Below are 25,927 nucleotides of genomic sequence, written 5' to 3'. Positions count from 1 at the left end.
TAAAAAAACAACTAGATTTAGAGGACAACATTACTTCATTAATTACGTAACTACGGGTGGCAATTCATCACACGGACTTCACCACTTAGCCACAGCTTTGAATTTGGACCTATTAGTCGACTTGTACTACATATATTGTTCTGATTTATTCGAAACCTGATGAACAAAATTATAATGGCCAACAACCGACAAAAACCTTAATTACTACGTGAACCAATGATGCCGACGGTAGTAGTCACTGACCGTAGAGTTGGAGATATTCTGTTGTATGTCGGTTTCAATGACATTAATTCTTGAAAAATGTTTAATTTTGTCTTTCTCGCCTTTATTGATATCTAAAAGAGTACATATTGTCATTGTAAGGAAATAATAAATAATATTTTCACCACACTAATATTTTTTGTATTGCTATAGAAAAATGTACATATGCTCATATTTAAATGTATGTATTCGCTTTACGCGATATTTTTGTAACCTATCTCCAAATTTTGTCTCGAATAACGCATTTCTTTATTTTGTATTACCCATCTTCCATTGTTGTGTGTGTTTTATGCATCGACTTAGCAAATTCAATTCTAAATAAGTAATACATTGAATAATATTTGATACAATAAAAATCAATGATTTTTAATATTTAAATTTTGACATTTGTCATCACATGTTATAAAAACGAGCATGGCAACACTGAGATATAGTGACAGCGCCTGTATTTGTTATTCGGTCGTATCGTCATGGTGTTGAACATTCGAAAGTTTACAAATACAACAATAATTTACATTGATTAACTTTGACGTTTACAAAATTACTAACACATTTCGACCATTGCGCAAATGTAAGTACATTCCATATGTTTGTTTGTGTCACTATCCCCATTTCTAATCTCCATTGTCTCAATTTTTAACACAGAACTTCGATCCTTTTAAATTAGATCAACTGTGCACAATAGAAACAGAGTTATATAACGAACCCACAATTGCCCTACTGTTACTTATATTATAGAATGTTAATTTATTGCTATATCAATTTACATATGCTAGTCTATATCTTGTATTTAATTTTTTTAGTCACGTAGGCATGACGGATCAAAATGGGCCAAATAAAGGGTATGTATGCATTTTCTGATTTATCTCAATTTTTATGAATATCTGAATATTTTTTTTCTTGATAAGATAGTGAGCGATTAATTAAAATATGTGTTGCAAATGCTTCTGGTATTTTAAAAGCAAGCCTTTTATTGCTATTATAACGACGATAAAGGTTCGTTGACACTTATCAATTGTTGCTACCGAGCTACGCAATCAATTATGAAATTGATTAGAGTGCTCTTAAATAACTATGTCAAAACTGCATTTATTCATTTAAATTGTACATTTAAATAACAAACGCCAATCGGTAAAAGCGATATTACAATGAGAATAAAGGATTGAGTCATTGCATTCGATACGCTTATATCTAGATGGGAAATTAGGTCATACTTTATATCAAATATATGAGTATTCATGTCATTTATAATTATATTGCATCAAAAAAACTTATTAAATAAGGAAAATCCACACATTAAGATATATTTTATTCACTGGTATTTCGGCCATTTATAATGTCATTACTAAAATAAAAATATTTTTTATCACATTTGTGTTGATAAAACAGGTATCTGTTTATATTTAGCTGAACATAATGTAGCAAAAAATATATTTATATGTCCTCCTATTGTATTTATTATTCTCCAATCATTATTTACTAAAAGAAAATCCAAAAACTTTCATACTCGTTATTGTTAATGGCCATTCAACTATCTGCCTCTTAGTCATTGAAGAGATCAAGTGGATCTACAAGAAGGTTTATTTAGATTCATTTTATCATTTTTTATTGCGTTTATTTTATATACCATTGTAAATTTCATAATATATGTGTAAATAAATATGTTTATAAAGTTCAATAGCCTTAGAAAATACAAATATTGTTTAATTTAATTAATCAATAAAATTAGCTCATTGAATGAATTTATTCACACAATATCATATATAATTAAATTTTAATAGTATTATGTGATCATAAATATTTATAAATCGCTCAAACGTTGTTGCTGGCGATCTTAATTTTAAAAGTCAACCATATGTAATTGTGAATTTTATATTTAAAAGAAACTATAAAGTTTATATTTTTAAATGATACTTATTCGTACGCTACTGGTTACAATTTTTGTAATAATATAAATTAAATATTATGTAATGATTGATGAAATATGTTTAATTGCAAAATTAATATAAGAAAAACCTAGGTCCGTGCATATCTCATAAAGTTAGTTGTGAATTTATTATTGGTTTGAAACTTGGGTAAAAATATTTATTTTTATGATATACATATATATTTTAAATTACGAACTCTTATTTTTTTAAGTAAACTGAAACACAGAATCGACTTATGAAAAATAATAAAATTCAGCTGTTAATCTTACCACTTTTTTTAATTAAATATTTTTTTAATTTCAAACCCAATAATAAACTCTTAAGTTCATTCAGTTTTTTGTAATTAGATTAATGAATATTAGATATTATTTAATTCGTTTTTATTATTGATTTATATAAATATTCGCGTATGAATGAGTATTATTTTAAAATATAATATTTATAATATATAAAAAAGAAAACCAAAATTTAATTTGTTAGATTTTTTTAACATATGTTATTTTATTATATTCACACAAATTTAAATATTCCACTCATGGCTAACTTCGTGCATTATACATAAGTTTGTGTTTTTCTTGTAATAATATCGCAATTAATTTTATAAATTATTGAATTCGTTTTTATTATAATTATTATTATTGATGTATATAAATTACAAGTGACTATAATTTAGAATCATAATAAAACAAATGTTCTAAAAAAGTTGATTTCGTATTTTTTACATAAAGTCTGGGTTAAAACCAATAACAAATTATTTAGTATTTCACGACTCATGTGCTATACAAGGATTTGGGCTTTTATTTTTTATCATTGTTTTATATATTCTTTAATTCGTTTTTTCCTATTATTTTTGAAGGTAACTAAATAACAGCTTGACTTGAGAAAAGTAAAAAGCTAAGCTGTTGTACTTAAACGAGAATAAATGCATTCTCACTACTCTGCCTAATAGTATTAATTTTTCTGCTTGATAAACTTTTCCATTTCGAGTCTTTCAAAATATGCCAAAAAATAAATATCATTATTTTATACTACTGTGTTGCAAAGAATATTATATATTTTTCCTTGAAAAACTTCTGCGCAACTATAATCTGAACTAATTTATCACAAAAACTACTCCAAGCACCTATTGAATAAAAAACAGAGATCGACAACATTTTCAAATTTTAGCTAAATAAAGTCAAATGAATTTTTGCTTTTTAGAAAAAATATTATTTATATATATTTTTTTGCTTTGCAGAAGATTTTTGTTGTTGTTTTAATTTGCTATTTGTTAGGAATGCGTGAAACGAGGCTATATTACTGAAATTTCCATTTTAATCACTGTTCATTCGACCGCCCAGCACGAAAATTTTAGTTACTTCACTCATAAAGTTTGGCGTTGCATTAGACAGCTTCTAAAATTGAATTTAAAATCTCTTGATTTTATTTTTATTTATTTTTTGTTACAATTCCAACCATCGTGACTTGCGTCATTATGGTCAAACTAGTGCACACTTAAAATGTATGAGCACAATTTTCCCAGCTCCTCATAGCTATCGCTGAAAACATCCTTGTGCTTGGCAAGCTCGTTAACAAGCTGATGGCTCGTGTAAACGGAGCGTTTTCATGCGCTGACATTCTGACTACGACAGGTAAGAATAAAGGATGCAATCGCGACTCTCGCAGCTGAAAATCGCTGAGCATCGATAAACTGTCAACACACTATACCTATAATGCAATGAATTGCATCGCAAAGCTCCTAGCAAAAATACACTAGGATACAAATACGAGCTTTAATTATTCACGTAGCGAAAAAATGCTTAATACAGTACAGTTTGGTTATTCTTAGAATGTATCGCTTGGCGATTACATTTAGTTTTGAGCTTGAATTTATCTAGCGATTCTCAAGAGACAATTCAGTTGCTTCATATAATAGCGTAGATTTTTTTAAGCGCTTATTAACATATATTATGAAAGACTACTACTACAATATTAAAACATCAGAATGTATATGTATATTACCTGCCTGAAAATTGAAGGGTTGTAGAATTCTATTCGACGTATTTAAATACATATTAATAGTATAAGGTGACGTGTATACATAGTATACACCACAGGAAATATTTAATATTTATCATTACGAATTGGAATAAAGACTGCAAATAAGTTCAGAAATAGTTCAAGTATTAAACCAAAAGATTTGAGAGCTTCTCAAATGTGTGTTTAATTGTCCATTATGATAATATTTTTTATATATTATTTATTGCGTATTTCACATGTATTTTTTGCTTTTCTTATATTGTTTTTATGTGCTTATTGTATATATTAGTATATTTGTATTATATTATACTATTGTGGCGGCGTTCTGACAGTTCTCAGTGTTGCCACACCACCGCTCAACTTGTGAAGCGGGTGGTTTTTAAACAATTGGCTAAATATACATTCTTTTCTTTTCACTCACCATGACAACGGTCTAACACCCCGGGTCCTCGCCAGCTCTCTAAAAAAGGTCGTTTATTTAAGTAGCCCTCAAAAACTACATACGCTACACTATCCTATACGTCAAGTAAAGTTGAAATACCGTAACTTTCTCGTTGAACAGCCTGATCCATTATTATTTTAAACCCAATAAGATTTTATATGCACATATTTGGTTTAAGTTGAATCCAATTGCTAATGATTCATGCATAACACACTTGAGAATTCATTTAACGCATATATAAGCACAAACGCTCGACCGCCGGTTGGCTACCCCTGACCCACATAGTACCTACAAGCTCATTGAGTGAATTTTCCAGTCACCTACGAGAGTCGCCCGCGAGCGCTCGTCGTTTCGATTCGCGTTTATGTTTTTCCAAAATGTTCCGACTATAAATTTTTAACAAGTTTGTTCTTTAATGTGAATTTAACCTACATTTTAAAATAATATTATATGAAAATCATTAAAGCATGTCTTCGTTTCGACGCCTGATGTCACTTTTTAAGCATATGCGTGCTTAAATCTGTATCAGAGATTTAAGAGTGTAAACATTAGTTGATTGCCATTTTTTGTCTTTATAAATGAATGATTAGTGCATATTATAAAAATTTGGAAAGTTGAACGCGTTTTGCGTGCTCATTGTATGTACAATAAATGGTTGTTCAAGTATTTATAAATTTTTAAAAAATATTTGTATAAATGGTTTCATTGTGAGTTTTTTTAACCAAATTTACTGATATTTGTAAGTTGCGGTTTTATACATAAACAACATGTTTTCCGCTTCAATTTACACGTTAAGTTACGTATTAAATTGGTGATTCTATTTGTTTTTAATGATCTAGTGATTCTAGGATTATTGCGGAAAAAATTGTACATTTACTTCTTAACCCTTTTAAAGCGAACTAAGATATAATAAAAATAATATAATTTAATATAATAATATAATTTGGTTAAAATAAATAGATATGTATCAAATTGTATTTAGACTACATATTATATTACGCGCTTAAAATCTCGCACTACTCGCTCATAATGAGCCAACATTTGTATACTCGCAGAACCAAATCATATCTTTATTGCTTCATTCATGTAAAATTACCCAATATCTTTATGCCGGAAAAGAAAAACTGAACTTTCTCATAAAAGTATACAAAACAATGGTGAAATTCGCATAAAAAATTCCATTCAAAATAATCATATATTATGTTAAAATAATGTTCTGTGGTATAATTTATATGAAAAACTCATTTAAAAAAATTATAAAAAAATAATTAAAATTATGTTTTAATATTATTACCACTCCATGCATATGTATTATGTATATAGTGCGCCCATATAAGCTGTGGAAGCGGTGCTTCTCTTATTTTATTTCCAAAATGACTAAATAGTTTGCTTACATACATATAAATTAAAATTATGTTATATTTGTATAATATATACATACGTTTTTATCATAATTTAGCATTAATACTAGCAAAACAGTTAAAATAAATGTATTGTGCGTGTTAATTATACCTTTTGTCAATCTTGTAATGATTGCATTTTTCAATATTCAAATAATATATCTACTTAGTCAACTTATAAAAAAATATATGATTAAAAAAAATGGAAAAATAGTTAAAAGCATACGTCTGTGTATATGTTTAATAAACTTATAGTTTGTAATAGGAAAATATTAAATATTAGTGTTATAAAGAAAATGTTCCAAAAAAACATTTTGTATTCTAATTTGTATATAAAAAATGTGCTTTTTAATTCATTCATTTATAAAAAGGGCTTGAATAAAGTAATAGATCAGTGGTATAAATCGGTTACTAATACCCGAAAGACTTGGGTTCGAATCCCATATGGATCTTAATATTTTATCTATCGTATCTGAGAGATTAAAAATATATAATTATACTTATATATTTTAGGTCTTTTATAATTTTCCTAATCTCACTGATTAATATAGTAAAAGTTAATTAATAAAATATATATAAATAATAGATAAATAATAAAATATATATCACTGATTTTAGTGTGATGTCCCACTACTTATTTAGTGGTTGTTGATTGTGTTTACCTTGTTGTAACACATTGTTACAAAAAATTGCAATATTTTTATTTTTTATCAAATATCGTTGTTGTAATATGTTTTTTCTTACACCTATATAGAAAAGGCTTGAATGATAATATAGACTAGTGTTGGTAAATAATACCCGAAAGACCTGGGTTCGAATGGCATATGGACCCTAATGTTTTTCATTTCCTATCGTATCTGAGAGATCGAATTTAGTGATTATTACTTAATTATAATTTCGATCAACTATTACAGTTCATGTTTTCTTAGATTTTCCTAATCTCGCGGATGAATATGGTGATGAATAATTAAGCTAGGTAGTGCATAGTAAAAATAAAATATATATCACTCTGATTTAGTTGTTGTTGATTGTGTTTAAATAGATTTACAATAAATAAATTAATATTATAGATTTTTTTATTAAATATCAAGAAGTTAAACATATTAATTTTTTAAATATCAAATCAAATATGCTGACGTACTTAACTGTTGACTTTAATACTACTCTTTTATCTTTAATATATGAGCTCTCGCATCTATTTTAATCTGATATGATAACATTATTTTTAAACCTTATTGTTGCATTTAAAATAGTGGTAATTACACTGTTCGTGATATGTTAACAATCGCTCGAGTTACACTGATTAAAATAGCATTTTTTCCACAATTAGTTACTCTTTCACCGCTTGATATTGAAAACAATGCTTTCGAGAACATAAAAATGAAATCGTTTTATAGTGATGATGATGAGAACAATGATAATTATTTTATAAAATTGCACATAAAATTACAGCAATAGTTTATTATATATTCAAGCAATAATCGCAATAATTAAACGCTTAACCGGTAGTTAAAAATTGTATAAATAACTTTCTATTTTATTAAAAAAAAAACAATCAATTACTAGTAGATGCGGAAAAATCGTTCTGATAATTTTTTTTATTAAATATCTATGAAAAGTTTAAAGCTACTGACTTTCTTCTATACTTTCACAGTACAATAGTGCATCTATGAACAATGGTAGCAGTGGAATAAATTGACGATGTTTATATTATATGCATTAAAAAATAAGATATTTAAGAAATTGCTTTTGTGTAGTTATATGAAGCGCGTCGCGCAATTTTTTTTAAATATTTTTACTCAAAAATATCAAAAACTGGAATGGAGCAAATGTTATTTTGGCAATGAAATATAAATATTGAATTAGAAATCTCTGACGTTCTGTTTTTTACAGGTTTTTTTTATTACAGTTTATTTATATATTTATGATATTTTGATGAATCGTCTTCAAAGGTCATCAACCAATAAGATATAAAGCATTTTTATCATTTCACGTATTGAAATTTAGACGTCAATATGTGATATGATTTATATAGCTACATATTTTTTTTTCGATCTAGCACTAGAATTGCTCTTTTTTTTATTTCAATGGTAATAGATAAAAAAATTGTAACTAGAAAGTGATAATTTTATAAATATTCTATAGTATAATTAAAAATTAAAAAAATGTTTTTTCTTACACTTTTTCATATTTGTATATGTGGATTATAACGGTTTTTAAAAGACATGATAAATACCGCAGTTTTAAATAGACTTTGTAAATATCCCAGCTATGTTTATTAATCAGTCTGATCCGCCATATTGTTTTAAAATGGCAGTTATTAAATAATCGTAAATCCGTTAAAAAAATTTTAGAGTACAATAAATTTTTAAAGACACAATAACTGCCGTGCTTTTGATCAGATTTTGTTTCAAAATTATGTTTGTATCAAAGTTAAGTTCGTAGATCCGCCATCTTGTTTCAAAATGGCGTCTATTTTGTTTGATAAATCTTGGTAAAAAAATATATTTTATACTATTTTTTTTTAAATTATCTAAAAAATGTAATATAAAATAATAAAACAAAAATTTCCTGATGTTTTTGGTTACTTTTTTATTTAAAAAAAACGTTCATAAAATGGTTAAACTATGTTAAAAGTCGGTAAAATTTTCTATATTTTAAATTTAAATTAATAAAAAAATATTTATAATATATGAAAACTGTTATACCATAATAATATGACATGTGCACTTTATGTACATCACAGTAAAGAAACGTTTAACCAGTCTGATATTGTTTGAAAAAAGCAGTTTTTAAATAAAACCGTATAGGGAAAAAAATATAAAATCAAAAATGTTTTGTAAAATAAATTACAATTAATACAAACATGTTTTTTGGCTTATTTTTATCGTGTCTTTGGAGACACGATAATTGATGTAGTATCAGTCATATCGACATCAAATAGGTACATTAAATTGGCCATGTAAATATCTCAGCTAAGTTCATTAATCAATCTGATACGGAAATAAAAAAATCGTGACTCCGTTAAAATTAATGTTTTATAATATATGTTCATACTAACTAAATAAATAGCTATATATTTTCATATACATATCCACTTAATCTTTGTGGCAATTTTGTTGGGAGATTTTTTTAAAAGTGTTTTCTTAAAAAATGCTTTTTAAGCCCGGAAATATTAAATATTTATTTTAAAAACTAGAACGGAACAGGGGCTATTATATGCAATAAGTTAACTTAATCAAAAATGTGGATTTTGTCAAAATTTTTAATTGAAAACCTTTAACATTTTATATTACAATCCAATATGTATTTTCAGTATCGTTAAGCTTATCATAGAAGCTATAGAAGCGCCGTTTCTCATATTTTGAAAATACATTTTAAATAAATATAATTAAAAAGCCCAAAAAAAAATTTAGTTTTCATAAATTAAATATTAGTAACGAGATTAAGTTTATAATACTATATTTTTTCTTAAATTCAGTATTTGCGTTGACATGAAATGTCAATATTTTGACTTACTTGTGCGTTCTTATTATATTGTATCTTAAAAACCAAGACTGATTGTTTGTTTTTGGTAATTCAAGTTCAGTTATTGCCTTTGCGTTTCCAACGTGCGTTTTCATTACACATGTATTTAAAATTAAGAGCGACTTTCTGTTGGCACTCACTTCTTTGTGTCTGTGTATAGAATAGGTTAACGCAGTTAAGTGATTTAACAACTTGCACTATCAGAAAAACTGTTTCGCGTCTACTCCAGATTTCTGTGAATCGTTGCAGAAATACTTCACCAATTGAATATGTCTCGCTTCTACAATTGCACCAAGCATGCTTCGACAATTAGTCAATCAAGCAGCAAGTCAATAAATTAACTATGATCGTTCCATTATATCCATAACGCAAAAAAACTGTATATCGCACGAATGTCACTCTTGGAACTAATCTAATTGATCTAATCTGCGGAACCGATGTTTATTTATGATAGCAAATCACGTATATGCTTAAACTCCTGAACGAATCGCATGCATCATTCTCCTCGCACGATGCTTTCAATTGTTTTGAGTAATATGCATACCAGTCAGGTGTGCATATTGCCAATTGATGGTATTGACCTTCGGCATACTTCTCAACAATGCCTGGAAGTTAAATATCAAGTCCAAGTGTAAAATGCACCTGCGTTGGCAAATTATCAAAACTTTCTTTAAAACATGTTAGAAATTCATGATAAGGTTTAATGAATTCGGTAAATTGTGTTTTTCTTGACACAATTACGAGTATCTAATACTACAACACTAATTTGTGTAGAATTATAAACAGGAAACATTATAGGTTATTGTTTAAATTAAATAAGAATGTCCTACAGTAGTATGCGTAACATGGTGATAATGAATCATGTTATGATTTATTACTCGATCTAATGAAAACGGATATATGTAGGTTGGACGCACGTTCTTTTTTACCATAACAAATTGTCCAATTATAGTTCTCAGTAAATGCTTTCGGAAATATAGTCTACAAATCGATATTTCTATTTGATTTGAAATACTTTCTTCACTATCACTTTCACCATATATATGTCAGAGTAAGTTATATTTACTATCAAAGATATAGAGACGGAGGAACATTGGCAATTGAATGTAATTTATCATCTAATGATACGTTCTGATTGTTGATAATTATACCTTAGACATTGTAGAATAAAAGGCGGATTAATTAAATGTATATCTAGTGAGTTTCGAGATAGTTGAATTGAAAGTTGTGATATCACGTGATATTAACCTTTTCATCGCCATGCGCATGTGTATTGTCGGGACCTCAGTGCCAAGCGCATGTATCGTTTTAAAAAGCAGTTCGTATTCTTACTAAGCGTTTATAATATTATTAATATAATAATTTGAGATAAAATATGGTCCTTGTCAATTATTAGGTATGTTAGATCACGCGTTACATGTTTGGTATATTTTCGTGTATCCTTAATTCAAGTTTATTTTTATTGTGAGCGGTCTCTATACTCATTGAGCATAAAAGCTACTTCTAAAATTCACTCAAAAATGTACCTAAATAATATATTTTATCAAAAATTGCTTCTTAAGAAAGTGTGACGTTGTATTTGACTGCGCATGAAATTTAATTGTTGCTATGTCGTGGTTCGGTTGACCGCGCAGCGAAATTTTTTTTTGTGTCAAATATCACTAACTCATGATCGACCGTTCGGCGATCACTGAATTGTAGAATTGAATAGTTTTAACTTTTTCAATATTATTTATTAAACAGTATATTGGTAAAATCTCAAAAGAACCGCAAAAAATAGATTTTTATTTATAAAAGTGTGGAAAAAAAATTATTTTTGTGTTGTATTAATATCTACTATAGAACATTTTTGACCTCTTGGCATTTTTTTATAGAATGTTTTTTATGTCCTTACTTTTTTCTAAGATTTAGTTTAAACAAAGTTACGATTTTTTATTTTTTTAATAGCCGCCATTTTGTAATAACATTATGTGAACTAACGAATTTAGGCGAGTTATTTACAAAATATATTTTTAGTACAAGTTACATGTCGGTACCCAATTATAAAATTAAAACTTAGTTATGTATATATTTTGTCAGTAAAATTGTTAATAAATATTAAATCGAATATATCTTAAGTAACAGATCTTACGAAAGAAAACTAACGATTTCGTTAGGTTCCTATAAGAACCAATTGAACTGATGCTCATTCAAATATATTGAAAGATGTGTATATAATAAAAACAGGTCTTGAACCTCCCCCTTCCCACCTTCCTCGATCTTACAATATAACCGTTTAATTGCGATAACAATCACGTAAGCATAGCAGGGTTATCTGACACGTTAATTACTTTTTATCTCTTGACCGGTATAGATAAAATAAGTATTCTCTGACGGCTCATTTGGCAAGTCGCCGTTTTGCCGTTTATCGGTTAATTCAAAATGGCGGATCTTAAAATGTCCTCGACAGTTTGATCTTGGCCTTGATTGCATTGTTAACGGCCAGGTGAGAAATTTAAAACAAAAACTCCAAGGTTATGTATTTGGCCGTAAGGCGTCGAAACGCGGACATGCACGTTTTTAAAACTAAATAATTATTCTCGTTCAGTTCGAAGGAGTTTGTGCAATAAATTGTTTCGCGTCGAAGGTCGGTAGACATGAACTTCAAGTACCAGCGACTCAAGAATTCGGACTCGGAAGCGAGGTAATTAGACTTTATTTAATTCCCCCCTTTTGACCTACATAAAATAATGGTGCGATATGAAGAAATTCCCGTTCGCTCGGAATTCGCCCGGTTCAATTCTCGGCGTGAAATTATCCTCAATATATTAAATAAGTGGGCGTCTCGCCCACGCCAGGGTCTATTTTTGCTCTGCGCCCTCCATAGGGGTTGTGAATCGAGTGGGCGTTCGCTGTTGAGATGGAATATAAATGGAATTGGAAACGTATATAAATAGTATATTTTTTTTCTTTTACTGTAAATGACAATGTATCAACAAAAGCGGCTAATTTTAATTTGACGTTATGTTATTTACATAACATGTACATGTCATGCATATTATAACTATTTAAATTTCCTGATGATGGTATCTAGTTGCATAATTGATGTTTATAAACACATGCTATGCTAAATAATGTATTTTTTGCTGACAAAACATATATAAAGAAATTTACCTTTAAAATAAATTGAGTTATATTAATTTTGTGAAAAAAAAACATTTTTAAAGTTTAATAAAATATGGTAATGGTTATCAGGCATTTCATTATTTTAGCACGCGTTTCTACTACGCGAACAAACAATAAGGAACATTGGTGTAATTTCGACATTTACCGTTTCTAAGAAACTGACCAAATTTTCGGCCCGGCCAAAAATATTTTAATTTATAGGAGTGGCATTTTATGACCGGCCGTGTCAAAAAATCAGCATTTGTTAAAATAATTTACATATGAAAAAATTGTAATCTGTGTCCTTTTTCATGGTAAATGTCACATGGTTAGATTTTTGCTCGTTTGCCTAAATTATCCAGAATTGTTGCCATTTTTGAATTTTATTCAGATGTTCATATGCTTTGTGTTATTCTTCATGTTAGGCCATAACGACCTTATCGTCTGCAAAGGTAGCAACAAAAGTTTCGCTAGTTGTTGGTGGTCTGCTGTGCATAATAGGTACGTTATCGGCCCAAGCACACTGCCTTGAGGCACCCCCGATCTTATTTTATGAAGACACTTCATCCTGGTATTTAACTTGAAAATCTCTGTCACTCAGATATGACTTAAACATCACATCCATATTATAGGGTATATTAGTACGTTTTTGAGTTTATATTGTAGGCCCTCGTGCCTCACTTTGTCGAACGCCTAGCTGTCTAGAAACGCAGCTGAATAGTACTTACGTTCATGGAGGCTTCAGTTCACCTCACCCGCCACTCGGTGTACTGGTTCGATTGTTTGGTTTTCTTCAGGAACATATGTTCCTAGAGAAGACTTATTGGCTAGAAGACTATACGATTTTAGGTCTTGTGAATCCTTTGCCGGTTTTGGTATCGTCATTTAAATTTTGTTTCAATTCTTTTGCGACTTTGGTTTTAATAACTTGACTGCGTCCACATTCTTCTTAGCTTCCTTTTTTCTGCAATTATTTATTTTACAAACAATAATGGAATATTATCTTTGGCATTTTGCTCTTAATGTTGCATTTGACGGTGATTCCAAGCAGAAACACCTTCTTGAATTTGGCCAATAAAATGGATCTTATTTAATGAAATACTATGAATCTTAATATATTAAAAAAACGACCACTAAATAATCAAATTTTGCTGCCCCCCTCCTGAAAAATCTAAAATGACGTCCCTAATTTGAATTACAGACAATGATGCCATATTACCCTTCGGTGCTCGAGTAGCTCTAAATGTGGGCTCCGAAAGGTGCTCATAGTTATCGGTCGCGTCCACTGTTCTTGCCTGTGAAGTCTAGTACTAGAGCACTTGCCAACTCTTCTCTGGCAAAGGCCGTCCGACTATTTGTATATTTATTATTGCGTGCGTATATGTATTTGTATGTATGCATATGTAGATATTTGTATGTATTTTTAAATTTTAATATATTTTATGCTTTTGGCCATCGTGACGTTTTAGGTTAACCTGTCTTAATTTTAATAAATAAATAAATATTTGAAGATGCTACGAACTAACGTATCGTATAAAACGCGAATTGCCAATTAATTATTGAAGTGACACGCGCTCCGCTTAACAAATCCGAGCATCCTTAACTCCTTATAAAAAAAGTTAGTTTTAGAACTTTCATTGAATCAAGTTGGGTTGTATATTCCTAATACTAGTATACTAAATACATTACGTCTTCTTAATGTTAAATTTAAATTTTGGTTATAGATAATATAAAAAGAAAACAATACAGCGATAAATGCGAGATTAGTTAAAAAATACTTTCTCTTAACCATGTGTTTAAATGCACTTTCAAATTTCATTTTTATTTAGAAGCACATGATGTACGAGATCGATTTGCTTTATTACCCACATATTATCGTGTTGTGTTGTTTTTATAGCAAGTTTACGAGAAAACCGCAACCATCACATCCGCATTAAAACACAATCTCAACAAACATGTGTCGAATTCAATTGCCTTTTCAATCCGTCCGAGTTCCTACTATTCAGCGTCAAAGCCGATTGACTGCGCAAGATTTGATGAACTCGTAATATCAGGGCTCGCCAACAATATAAAATATTTATTTTTTATCACAAATCAACCATTATACAAATACGTATTATTTAACATTTAATATACATATACACACTCTTTGATAGTCATATTATTAAATAATTATTTAAAAAAAAACTATTATGGTGCATACCTAAAATAGATAAGAACCATCCCAGCTCCTCAGAGCCATCGCCGAAAACATATTTGTATTTGCCAAGCTTGTTAAGAAACTGGTTGACTCGTATAAGAGAATATTTTTCAAGCGCTGACGTCCTGGCCGCGAAAGTTAAGAATCAGGAACGTGATCGTGACTCTCTAGGACAAATTAAAAATATTGTAGGCTCAGCGGGGCATAAAACATTTAAGTGAGCTTAAAAAAATAAAAAGGTTAAGTTCACCGCTGACACAACTAGTTCAATGGTAGATTGAAATATTTTCCATGAAGTACCTGCTGGTCAATAATACAATGAATAATCAAAGCTTTATTTTTAAATATTTTTATGATGGCAAATATTTTTTTAAACTAAATCTGCACATATTTTTACCACAATCATAATAATTCAGTCATAATTATTTTGTTAACCTTTTCTCAACTTAATTCAAATTTTCAATTCAATGTAATGCAAACCAATAGCTCACTTAGTAACTAACTGTTTGCATAAGCCTCTAGAAATGATAACTTACTGTTACCATTTTACCTAACCGATTAATTATACAAAATATTTGCTGTTTCGCAAAGTGTATTTGTTATAATTTGACATAGTGCGACTTATGTTAATTAAGGAAAGGCGTTGAGAGTCCTAATTTAAGAAAATCCGTTGACTCAAAAGCTTAGAAACCACTGGGTGAAACTAAAAAAAATTTTCGAAATCATTTGCTTTGCTATTAAATTGGCTATTGATGTTACTAGCAATGTGCTCAAAACTAAGGCTGCAACAATCATACACAACTTTATTAATTCACCATCGGTAAATTGATTTATTTTATTAGTGCTAGTCGTGAACTGGCTATAGTTACAGTCTCATTTTCCTTATTTTATTTTCGCGAAAAAATGCGTAATGATAAAAAAAAATGATCATACTTTTCTGCAAGTTATGGATATCGTATCAAATTCTTATTAAATATATTAGTTCAATAATGTCATCGGCATATGATAAATATTCCGAGATCTGAATTGCCGCATATATGTCGTCGATTAAGAGAAGAAAGAGCAGAGGACCCAGATTGGAACCTTGCGTTACTCCAGAATGAGTGAAATACTCATCAGAGCGACGATTACTATAGCTCACATACTGACGACGGCGACTTATGCTTGCACTACACTCTCTGGAAGTTGGCCAAGGTTGGCCAAGGACGGAAAATATAGTGGGTTACTTCGGTCGAGTTCGGTTCTGCCCGCTCTAAAATCTCTCGGAAGTTGTCCGAAGTTACCGAGAACGAGAGGTAAAGTGGGGGTAATTCAGTCGACTTGGCCAGCTTCGAGCGCTTCCAAACATTGTCGGCAAACGGACCGAAGTCGGAGCTTTCGAGCGCGAGCGATGAGATACTTCCCCTTTCGCTCTCTCGTGTTAAGTGATGACAGTGAAAGAGATAATGATATGGTTTTTCGCAAACTGAGATAGAACGAGTAACTCGGTTCATTTTCAGTATGCGCGTAGGCGTCCTATGATCAACACGCATGTTGAGCGCTGCATCGTGGTCACGTGGTCAAGTTATAATACCACGTGCTTATCGGGGACTTAACAGACTTACTGACATCTTTGAATATTTTAGGGCACCAAAAGATATTTTTGATAGTATATTCTTCTAACAGATATCCTTATTATATTTTTTTCATATAAAATTAAATAATTAAAAAATAATTAGTGGTACTTGATTTTGTTAAAAAAAATCGTTTCGAATATCCTTATGTATTTTCCTAGATCGGTTTATATAAATGTCACACCATAACGAATTCTTATTTAGAATCGATGGCGACAAATTCTAGGATAATCATAGATGTGGTGTTCGTATTCTGAAGTAATTTTTTTATGCCTTATGGCATTTTGCAAAAGCCGACAAAGATTTTGCGTAAATTGAATATTTACGACCGAAAAGTTTTCACTGATATTGTTTTGGTGAGTGCCCACACAAACTTTTATAATTATCAGTAGCGTAATTTTAATAATATGACAATTTAAAAATTGCGATTATTTGGCATATTTTTCGATCGCGCGCAAATATGCCAGCTGTACGTGACAGAAGCCGCCGTCCGGACGGCATATGAAATTTGCGGCAGTGTGGTCGCTTACTACAAGTCGTAGGTCTCGGCCGACTGCAGTTGTAACTTCGGTTCGGACAACTTCCAGAGAGTGTAGTGCAGGCATTAAGCAACTGTAAAATAAACGCTATCAAAACCGTTCGAGAAACCCTAGTGACTTAACTTTCAACAGGGACGTCATTTAGGGGGGGAGCAGGTAGAGGCATTGCCCGGTGTAGTTCATTCGGTATATACTAAATTGACCTGGATTTTAGAATTGCAAGATTTTGTCAACGCCTTAGAAAAGCACAAGAGGTTTTTGGCATACTAGCGCTTGCCGACAGTGATTGTGGATATATTTGTGAAGAATTATATCAGGCAACTTTGCAGGTGCCGAAGGAACAGCGAATAGTCTAAAGTTTTCAATACACGATTTATCGCCGTATTTGTGGATCGGAGTAAGATTTAAGCGACAAATTGAAAATATATCGCAAGGAGATGAGCCTGGCAGCCCTTTAATATAAAGTCAGGTCCTGCTGAACTACGAGATTAAAGCTTATTAAAACCGTACTGCTCGTCGAAAATGTCGACTTCATTTATGGCTAAATCTGGAGCTGAAGATGATTCATCATTAACGTAATAAAAATAATCTCAGAGAGTAATTTATTAGTAATGAAATATTAACTCATAAACGTATACATATTAACCATTTCTTGGCATTGGCATTTACCACAAAACAAAATAAACAATCAAACCAAATGACACATGGACTATTTACAGAATTTCATGTAACAAGATCAAAACGATTTGTATAAAATAATAATAATATAATATTTGACTTAATGTTTGATTGACATTGCATATTATATCTTCGACTTTCACCGAAAATATTTGATTTTCAATTTGAAATACCCATATTGAATTTCCATTAGATTCTTATTCGAATCAGCTGATATCAGACGTGTTCAAAATATACAATCATTTTTATCAATGTCGCTGTGATCTAATTGGCTGCGTCAGGTTATGTTCGGTTTCGTTTTTACGATATAAAGTGAAAGTAACGTTCACTTGGCGGAGAACTGTGTGGACTTGTATGTAGTCAGTCGGTCCGAAAGTGGAGCAGACTGTAACCGACTACCTGATTCGGACAAAAACAGCAGTAACGTATTATGTAAAATACTAATAAATGACCGTTAGGTTTGTAGTGATGTGAATTTTATTTTGCTTTTATGTTAATGACCTAAATACATTTTTGTTTAAACGATTAAGTACATAAAACTAATGTAAAATAGTATGATTATAATATAAAATGAATATTTAATTTAATGTAGAAAAACGTGTTTAATTTATTTTCTATAGAAAAAAATTACTGGCCCTAATTTGAGACAATATCATTAATATTTTGTATAATTCTGTATTTGTCCGTCATAGGCGGGCGCCTGCTCTGCCTGTGCCTAGCGCTAGCACTGGATTGGTCTAATAAATTTAACAGGGAAAATAAGCATATAAATTTTTTTTCTCACTCTCCCACGCTGTTAACGGCGAACTCCAGCGTGTGATCAACTGGCGCCGTTTAATTGAAAATATAAATTTAATAATATAAGTATTTAATAAAATACATATAACAAAAAACATGGGGTACCAATGTACCCCGCTTCGCCCAAGCTAGATTAACTTCTATCAACTAGCCGTAATAAACATAATGTTCTATTGTAAATAGTTGATTCTAGAATACATCTATAAAATAAAGTATCTCAGTTACATTATGCATATCTTTCATACACTGTGACTGTTACTAGACCTATTAATTGGTCTCAAATATTCTTAAACTTATTTTTATTGTTTTAATATACAATTTATTAGTATTAAAGTAACTTATAAAATAACTATACTTACTATTAATTTAATTTTTAATATGATTTTTAGACCACCAGATAAACATGAATTTGACGATACGAGTGACGATGCTACTGAAGCCACCGTGATCAATATCGATGGCATGAAATGTATGTCATGCGTCAACAAAATTACCTCAAGTGTGAACGAGTTACCTGGCGTATACACAATCAAGGTAAACATTTTATTGTTACGTCCAACATTCAATGTAATTTTGTTAATAATTTCTTTAAACTCGCAGATAGATCTTCCGAAGAAAATTGGCTATTTGAACTTCGACTCTTCGAAAACCTCCGCTAAAACAGTCGCAGATATCATAGCAAAGATGGGCTTTAAAACATCGTTGAACAAATCAGACGCCGAACTAGACATTTTTTCTAATGAAAAGACTTGCACAATTAACATAGAAGGAATGACGTGTAACTCTTGTGTAAAAAATATTGAAGGTAAGATTGATTGGTTAACTATTTGATCCAATTTAAATTTATATATATATATTATTTCATTATAGGACATATTGGTTCAAAAGACGGTATCATCAGTATTAGTGTTAGTTTATCAGACAAAAATGCTCTTATTAAATACGACTTAAACAAAACCAAACCTGAAGACATATCTGAGATCATAAACGATATGGGTTTCGATGCCGAAGTAGCAATGAGTGATCAGTCGGACAAAAAGTCCATAAAAAGTATTAAAGAAAGTACAGAAGTGGCATCGAGCAAAAACGATGACGATGATGGCGAATTAGCGACTTGTACCATACACGTTAAAGGCATGACTTGTGCCTCGTGCGTAGCAGCTATAGAGAAACATTGTAGTAAAATTTATGGAACACATTCCGTAATGGTGGCGTTATTAGCGGCTAGAGCAGAGGTGAAGTATTGGCCTAAAAGGATCACACCTAACGAGATTGCTAGAACGATAACTGATTTAGGATTCCCTTCTGATGTTTTGATGGAGAAAATGGCTACGGAACTTGAACTAGATCTTTTAGTGAGTGCTTTTTTAGTTGTGGTATTAACGGAGTTTATCATATTGTATTAATGGCTTACTTGATTTTTTAGATTAGAGGTATGACTTGTGCTTCCTGCGTTGCTAATATTGAAAAGAATGTTATGAAACTACCTGGAGTGCTAACGGCTGCTGTTGCATTGACAACACAAAAGTAAGATCAGATACTAATATAATATACATCTAATCTCTAAGACAAAGTAGGAGAGAGATGCTTTTTTTTCTTTTATTTTTGCACACTACAAACATGTTTTTATACGTTTTAGAGGAAAATTTGTATACAGCGCTGATAAAATTGGTCCAAGAGACATCTGCGAATTAATCGAATCTCTAGGTTTTCAAACGTCCGTTGTAAATAATAAAGACGGCTTAACTAGGAACATTTTAGAACATAAGTGAGTACAAATAACGATAATTAATAATAATCATATACAGACTTTCACCAAAATAATATTTTCAGGGAAGAAATTATGAAATGGCGAAGAGCTTTTTTAGTTTCGTTGCTATTTGGCGCTCCGTCAATGATAGCCATGTTCTACTTTATGTGGGGCATGTCTATGGAGAGCCACGACTCTGCGTGTTGCGTACTTCCAGGCCTTTCCATAGAAAACTTAATCATGTTCCTTTTGGCTACTCCAGTGCAGGTATTTTTAAACAGTGTCATCAGCATATCATCATTTTTTTACCTCTCCAATAATCCAATTATACAATTCCTAGATCATTGGAGGATGGCATTTTTACGTCCAAGCGTATAAAGCTATCAAACACGGCACTACAAATATGGACGTCTTGATTTGCATGACGACAACTATAAGGTAAGATTACCTAAAATTAATAATTAAAGTCATCGTTCTAATATATTAAGATGACCAGACATCCTCACAAAAATTTTGTCCTCCTTGAACAAAACTTTCCAAAAAGACCTTTTTTTTGAGCTTCCGTAGCAATTTCTCCTTTTCAAAAAATTTTGGAGCTTTGAACCAAATTTTCGAAATTACCTTTTTTTAGCTCCCACAGCAATTTATCCTCATCAAATAAAATTTCCTAGATAGATTTTGAAGAAAAATTTTCATGATGACCTGTTTATTTTAGTGTTTCAGAATCTAGTCAATATGTATTGTATATTATTTCAGCTATGTATATTCTCTCTGCGTGGTCATTGCCGCTATGGTGCTGCAACATCACTCGTCGCCTCACACGTTCTTCGATACGACGCCTATGCTACTCATTTTCATCACTTTAGGCCGATGGTTGGAATATGTCGCTAAGGTATAATCAAAGAATATGCAATGCATATTACCTATGGACATAGTACAAACGTTTTATAAATTCAGGGTAAGACATCAGAGGCATTGTCTCGCCTATTATCGTTGAAGGCGACTGAAGCTATTCTGGTGATGTTAGACAAAAACGGCACAATTATAAACGAAAAGACTATAGAAGCAGATCTGATCCAAAAAGGCGATATTGTTAAAGTATTTATTTAATGTTATATTTTTGATAAAAGTACGATTCTAAATTGATTCTGTGATTTATTAGGTAGTGCCTGGAGCTAAAGTTCCAGTGGACGGTAAAGTCGAGTGGGGAGATTCAAATTGTGACGAATCTCTTATCACGGGAGAATCTATGCCGGTGCCAAAAGGAGTAGGTTAGTATTACCTATTTATATAAAAATATAAGAGATATCTTAATCAGCTGTTAGTTCCTCACTATCGTGGGGTACCGCAGCTAGCGTGTGTGAGGATATCGGACGCTCAACTTTTTGGGTTTTAACCGCTATCCTCATTCTACCAGCAGTATCCACTTTTGTCTGACTCAGTGGCTTAACAAAGTGGGAGGTAGAGGGGAGCTTATGTTCCCGGGTAACGGATCAGGGGAGGACGCCAAAATAGACGCCTTATATTTTTGTAAATATCAATTTATTGATGATATTCTATTTTAATATTTAAAATTTACAAATAGCAAAAACCGAGTATTTCATTATAAAAATTATTTACCTGAAATTTTATAGAAAAATTTATCAACTTCTCAGAAGTCAAAAATCCACGTCAAAAGCAATAAAATTGTGTCGTTGCAGTAGGAACGCTCGTTACCGAGCGTTTCCACTGCGACAGCGCTGACACGATTTTATTGCTTTTGACGTGAATTTTTGACTTCTGAGAAGTGATTTATTTTTGCACCTTCCTATTGACCAAATTTCGGTTTGAGTATACTTGGTAGGGGTGTAAACCCAAACTTATCTCTATCTCAATTATGAATAATCATGAAATGGATAGCTCCCGAACTGACTGTGCTAACGCAAATAGGGTATAGTGGTTCTAATCTATTTTAATTTTAAAATTTAAGTCGTTTTAAATACATACCATTTTATTATTTAATAATAATAAAAAAAATAGTCAAGTATAGGGCTACCAACCATCGTTATTTATGGTCAATCCACTTTAATTCAAGAAATTTAAGAACTGAACTGGGTAACAAATGATTTCATCATCGACTACTATTTTTTCAATTATGTAAAATGAACGTGCTACAACTGGCATCATCTCAAGAATCGATTTTATCGACTTTACATAGAGTGTCATAAGTAAATATTATTTTTAAAGTTGTAGATATAAAAATATTTAGTGAGAGATTAACGGAAAGACGATATTGTTAAGAAATGTAACATAATTTTATTCACTGATTTTCCATCTATATTTTGTCATTCTAACGTTAGCTTAAAACTATATTTATTACTTACTGGTTATTTTATGGGACACGTTGACGTAACTCTTTCTGCCATACATTCAATTTCTTTTTTTACAGGAGATCTTGTAATCGGTGGAAGCATTAATCAAACTGGCGCTTTATTAGTCCGAGCCACTCACACCGGTGACAATGCCACTTTGGCGCAAATCTGCAAACTCGTGGAGAGAGCTCAAGTGAGTAAAGCGCCAGTTCAACAACTAGCTGATAAAATTGCAGGGTAAATCAAATCAAATTGTACATTCCGTTGACCTAATCTAACCACAAACAATTAATATTTTAGCGTCTTCGTTCCATTTGTCATCATAATCTCTGCCGTCACTCTCATTAGTTGGATCATATCAGGTTATGTCGACATTCATAGAGTACCACGAAGTGTAAGTTTACCAAAATTATTTATATTATAGTAACCTTCTAGACTTAATGTTAAAAAATTACCTTTCAGGGTTTTCTAATGAGCTCAAGATCAAAGAGTGAGATTATAGTATCGATGGCTTTCCATTTTGCATTGAGCGTTTTAGCGATTGCTTGTCCGTGCGCTTTGGGCTTAGCGACTCCGACTGCCGTCATGGTAGCCACTGGAGTTGGAGCTAAACAAGGCATATTGATCAAAGGAGCAGAAGCACTGGAAAACGCTCACAAGGTTAATTTACAATTAATTTATATTCTAACATAGATATCTAAGTATGATTTTTGATAGGTTAAAGTCGTCGTTATGGATAAAACTGGTACTATAACTAAAGGTCAGCCGACAGTGACTCGTTTGACGCTATTCGTTGAAAATCGTCTTCTACCTAGACTGTTGCAGTTTTTATTGACTATCGAATCTAATTCTGAACATCCTGTAGCTTCCGGTAATATTCATTTAATATAGTGTTTTTATTATTAATTTTACAATACGTTTACCACATTTTAGCTATTGTGAAATACTGTCAAAGTTCACTCAAAATGGAAACGGCCGGAAATTGCTCAAACTTCACTTCAGTGGTCGGATGCGGCTTGAGCGGCAAAGCCACTGTTCAATCAGAAATTCAACATTCGGACGAGATGAAAAATCTTTTAAATCTAATGGGGTACTAATTTTTAACAATTTCAATTTTATGAATTGGTACATAATAATTTAATATATTTATAGTTCCAAATCTACCGGTCAGTTTGACTTTCAAAACGCTGTGATTGAACTTTGCGAAGATGAGAGCAGTAAGCAAAGGGCTAAATTGAACTTAATACTTGATGCTTCCGATGTGAACGAACTCATGGAATTAGACGTAAGTATTAAAATATTATATAAAAAATAACCCCAGTTGATTCTTTTATGTCTTTTTTAATTCAGATGAATAAGGAGTATAGCGTATTGGCTGGTAACCGAGAATGGATGAATCGTAACGGCATAATATTAACCAATCAGATGGAAACGACTCTAATAAACGAAGAGAATCTCGGTAGAACGGCTATTTTGTGCACCATAGACGGTAAGTGCTGCATCTCAATGTTTTCGATTGAAATCTTTGGATTATTTCGATGTTGCAATTTTTTGATGTAACCCAGATTTTAATCATATTGCCTTTAAAACAATTGCGATTCTAGACCGGTGTAAGTCTCCAATTGGCTCTAACTCTCCATTTTTTTTGAGCAGTTCTGATGCATTTACGGGATCTTAAAGTGACTCTTATATCAGCAGCAATATATATTGCGCTAAATGTAGTGTTGTTTGTTTTGTTCAACAGTCTAAAGATCACCTCTCTTGTTCGGATGAAACCCCAATCTTTCGAGATTTTTCCTGCTGACGTTTTCAATCTCATCTTTCACTGTCTTCACACAAAGATTTCACTCAAGTGTTTCGTTTCTCACGAACAACAGCACAAATATGCTGCATCTCTCATCATTATTTGTTTGTTTTTACGAATTAATTGTATATTTTCATAGGCCAAGTCTGGTGCTCCATATCAGTAGCTGATCAAGTAAGACCTGAAGCAGCTCTCTGCGTTAGCGCTTTACGAAAGCGTGGTATGTCTGTGATACTACTTACTGGCGATAATAGAAGAACTGCTTCCGCTATAGCCGCACAGGTAAACGATCAATAAAATATATTGTCATCATTGCAAATTATTTTAAATCGCTCATCTCTTACAGGTTGGTATAACCAAAATGTATGCGGAAGTTCTTCCGTCGCATAAAGTAGCTAAAATACAAAAACTACAAGAGACCGGCAGAAAAGTAGCTATGGTAAGTCACTTAAACTATTAAATACATATTAACATGCCATATATTATATTTATTTTTATATAAATAGGTAGGCGATGGTGTTAATGATTCACCAGCTTTAGCCCAAGCCGATGTGGGAATAGCGATCGCCGCCGGAACTGACGTGGCTGTTGAAGCTGCCGATGTAGTCCTCATGAGAGTATGTTACATTCAAACGAGATGCTAGATCTTGTTCTTACTTTAAATATATATGATTACTTTCAGAGTGATCTTCTAGATGTTGTCGGATGTATAGAATTATCAAGGGTGACCGTCCGAAGGATCAGACTTAATTTCTTATTTGCGTCAGTGTATAATCTTCTTGGAATCCCGCTGGCTTCGGGTGCATTGGCGTCGTATGGATTTATTTTAGAGGTTCGTGCGTGATCCTTTATTATCTCAATAATTAATAATTAAAAAAACATGATCTTATTTTAGCCTTGGATGGCTGCTGGTGCGATGGCTATGAGTTCTGTATCAGTTGTCGGTTCTAGTCTCTTATTAAATATGTAAGAACATATGACTCTCTACTTGTAGATTATTACCATGTTTTGATACTTAACTATGATATTTTAGGTTTAAAAAGCCAAACAGAGAAAGCTTAGAGCTGGAGAATCCACCCGATTTAGAAGACATCACAATCGATTTACAAGACACGTCTGTTAATAGCACTCCATTAACTCGGTATGTATAAAAAAATATTATTTAATAAATAAAAATATACTAATAAACGACTTTTAGGTTCTTTGGAAAAACTTCCAAGGAGACTGCTAATCGTCTTTTACAAGACGAAGACGAAAGTTTAAGTGTAACGTTTACAAGAAGTAATAAAGGAAGCATAAACGCATAATATACAATTAAATAATATTTTTTTATGATTAATAATAATATATTATACTAATGTACATATTTTACAAAAATTATAATTCTATCTTTATATACTTTTTATTATAGAAAAAATATATACGATGTAAGTGTATGAAGATAAATGACATAATATACACAAAACCATTTT

General features: G+C 31.2%; 1 protein-coding gene across 2 annotated transcripts; it reads left to right on the top strand.

The window, feature by feature from the left end:
* The first annotated feature begins 675 nt into the window (after nt 1-675).
* Nucleotides 676-25,927, top strand: ATP7 (copper-transporting ATPase 1). Of its 2 annotated transcripts, none has more exons than XM_088198789.1 (26): nt 676-832; nt 1,065-1,103; nt 18,940-19,084; nt 19,151-19,355; nt 19,421-19,905; nt 19,977-20,077; nt 20,190-20,318; nt 20,384-20,567; nt 20,641-20,738; nt 21,057-21,192; nt 21,258-21,398; nt 21,463-21,571; nt 22,729-22,888; nt 22,952-23,045; nt 23,114-23,311; nt 23,369-23,522; nt 23,585-23,741; nt 23,804-23,936; nt 24,002-24,140; nt 24,595-24,737; nt 24,802-24,894; nt 24,962-25,072; nt 25,138-25,287; nt 25,351-25,421; nt 25,489-25,596; nt 25,654-25,927. In XM_088198789.1, the coding sequence occupies exons 2-26, from the start codon at nt 1,075-1,077 to the stop codon at nt 25,760-25,762; spliced, it is 3,582 nt and encodes a 1,193-aa protein (XP_088054915.1). In that variant the 5' UTR covers nt 676-832; nt 1,065-1,074; the 3' UTR covers nt 25,763-25,927. The 2 variants fall into 2 exon arrangements, with proteins under 2 accessions (XP_088054915.1, XP_088054908.1); XM_088198782.1 differs by lacking the exons at nt 676-832; nt 1,065-1,103 and adding exons at nt 4,964-5,053; nt 12,166-12,261.

The sequence above is a fragment of the Plectrocnemia conspersa genome, unplaced genomic scaffold (assembly GCF_051122295.1).
Source record: "Plectrocnemia conspersa isolate PC_06_02 unplaced genomic scaffold, ASM5112229v1 ptg000001l, whole genome shotgun sequence".
NCBI classification, from domain to species: Eukaryota; Metazoa; Arthropoda; class Insecta; order Trichoptera; family Polycentropodidae; genus Plectrocnemia; species Plectrocnemia conspersa.
This window is presented reverse-complemented; position numbering and strand designations above follow the sequence as displayed.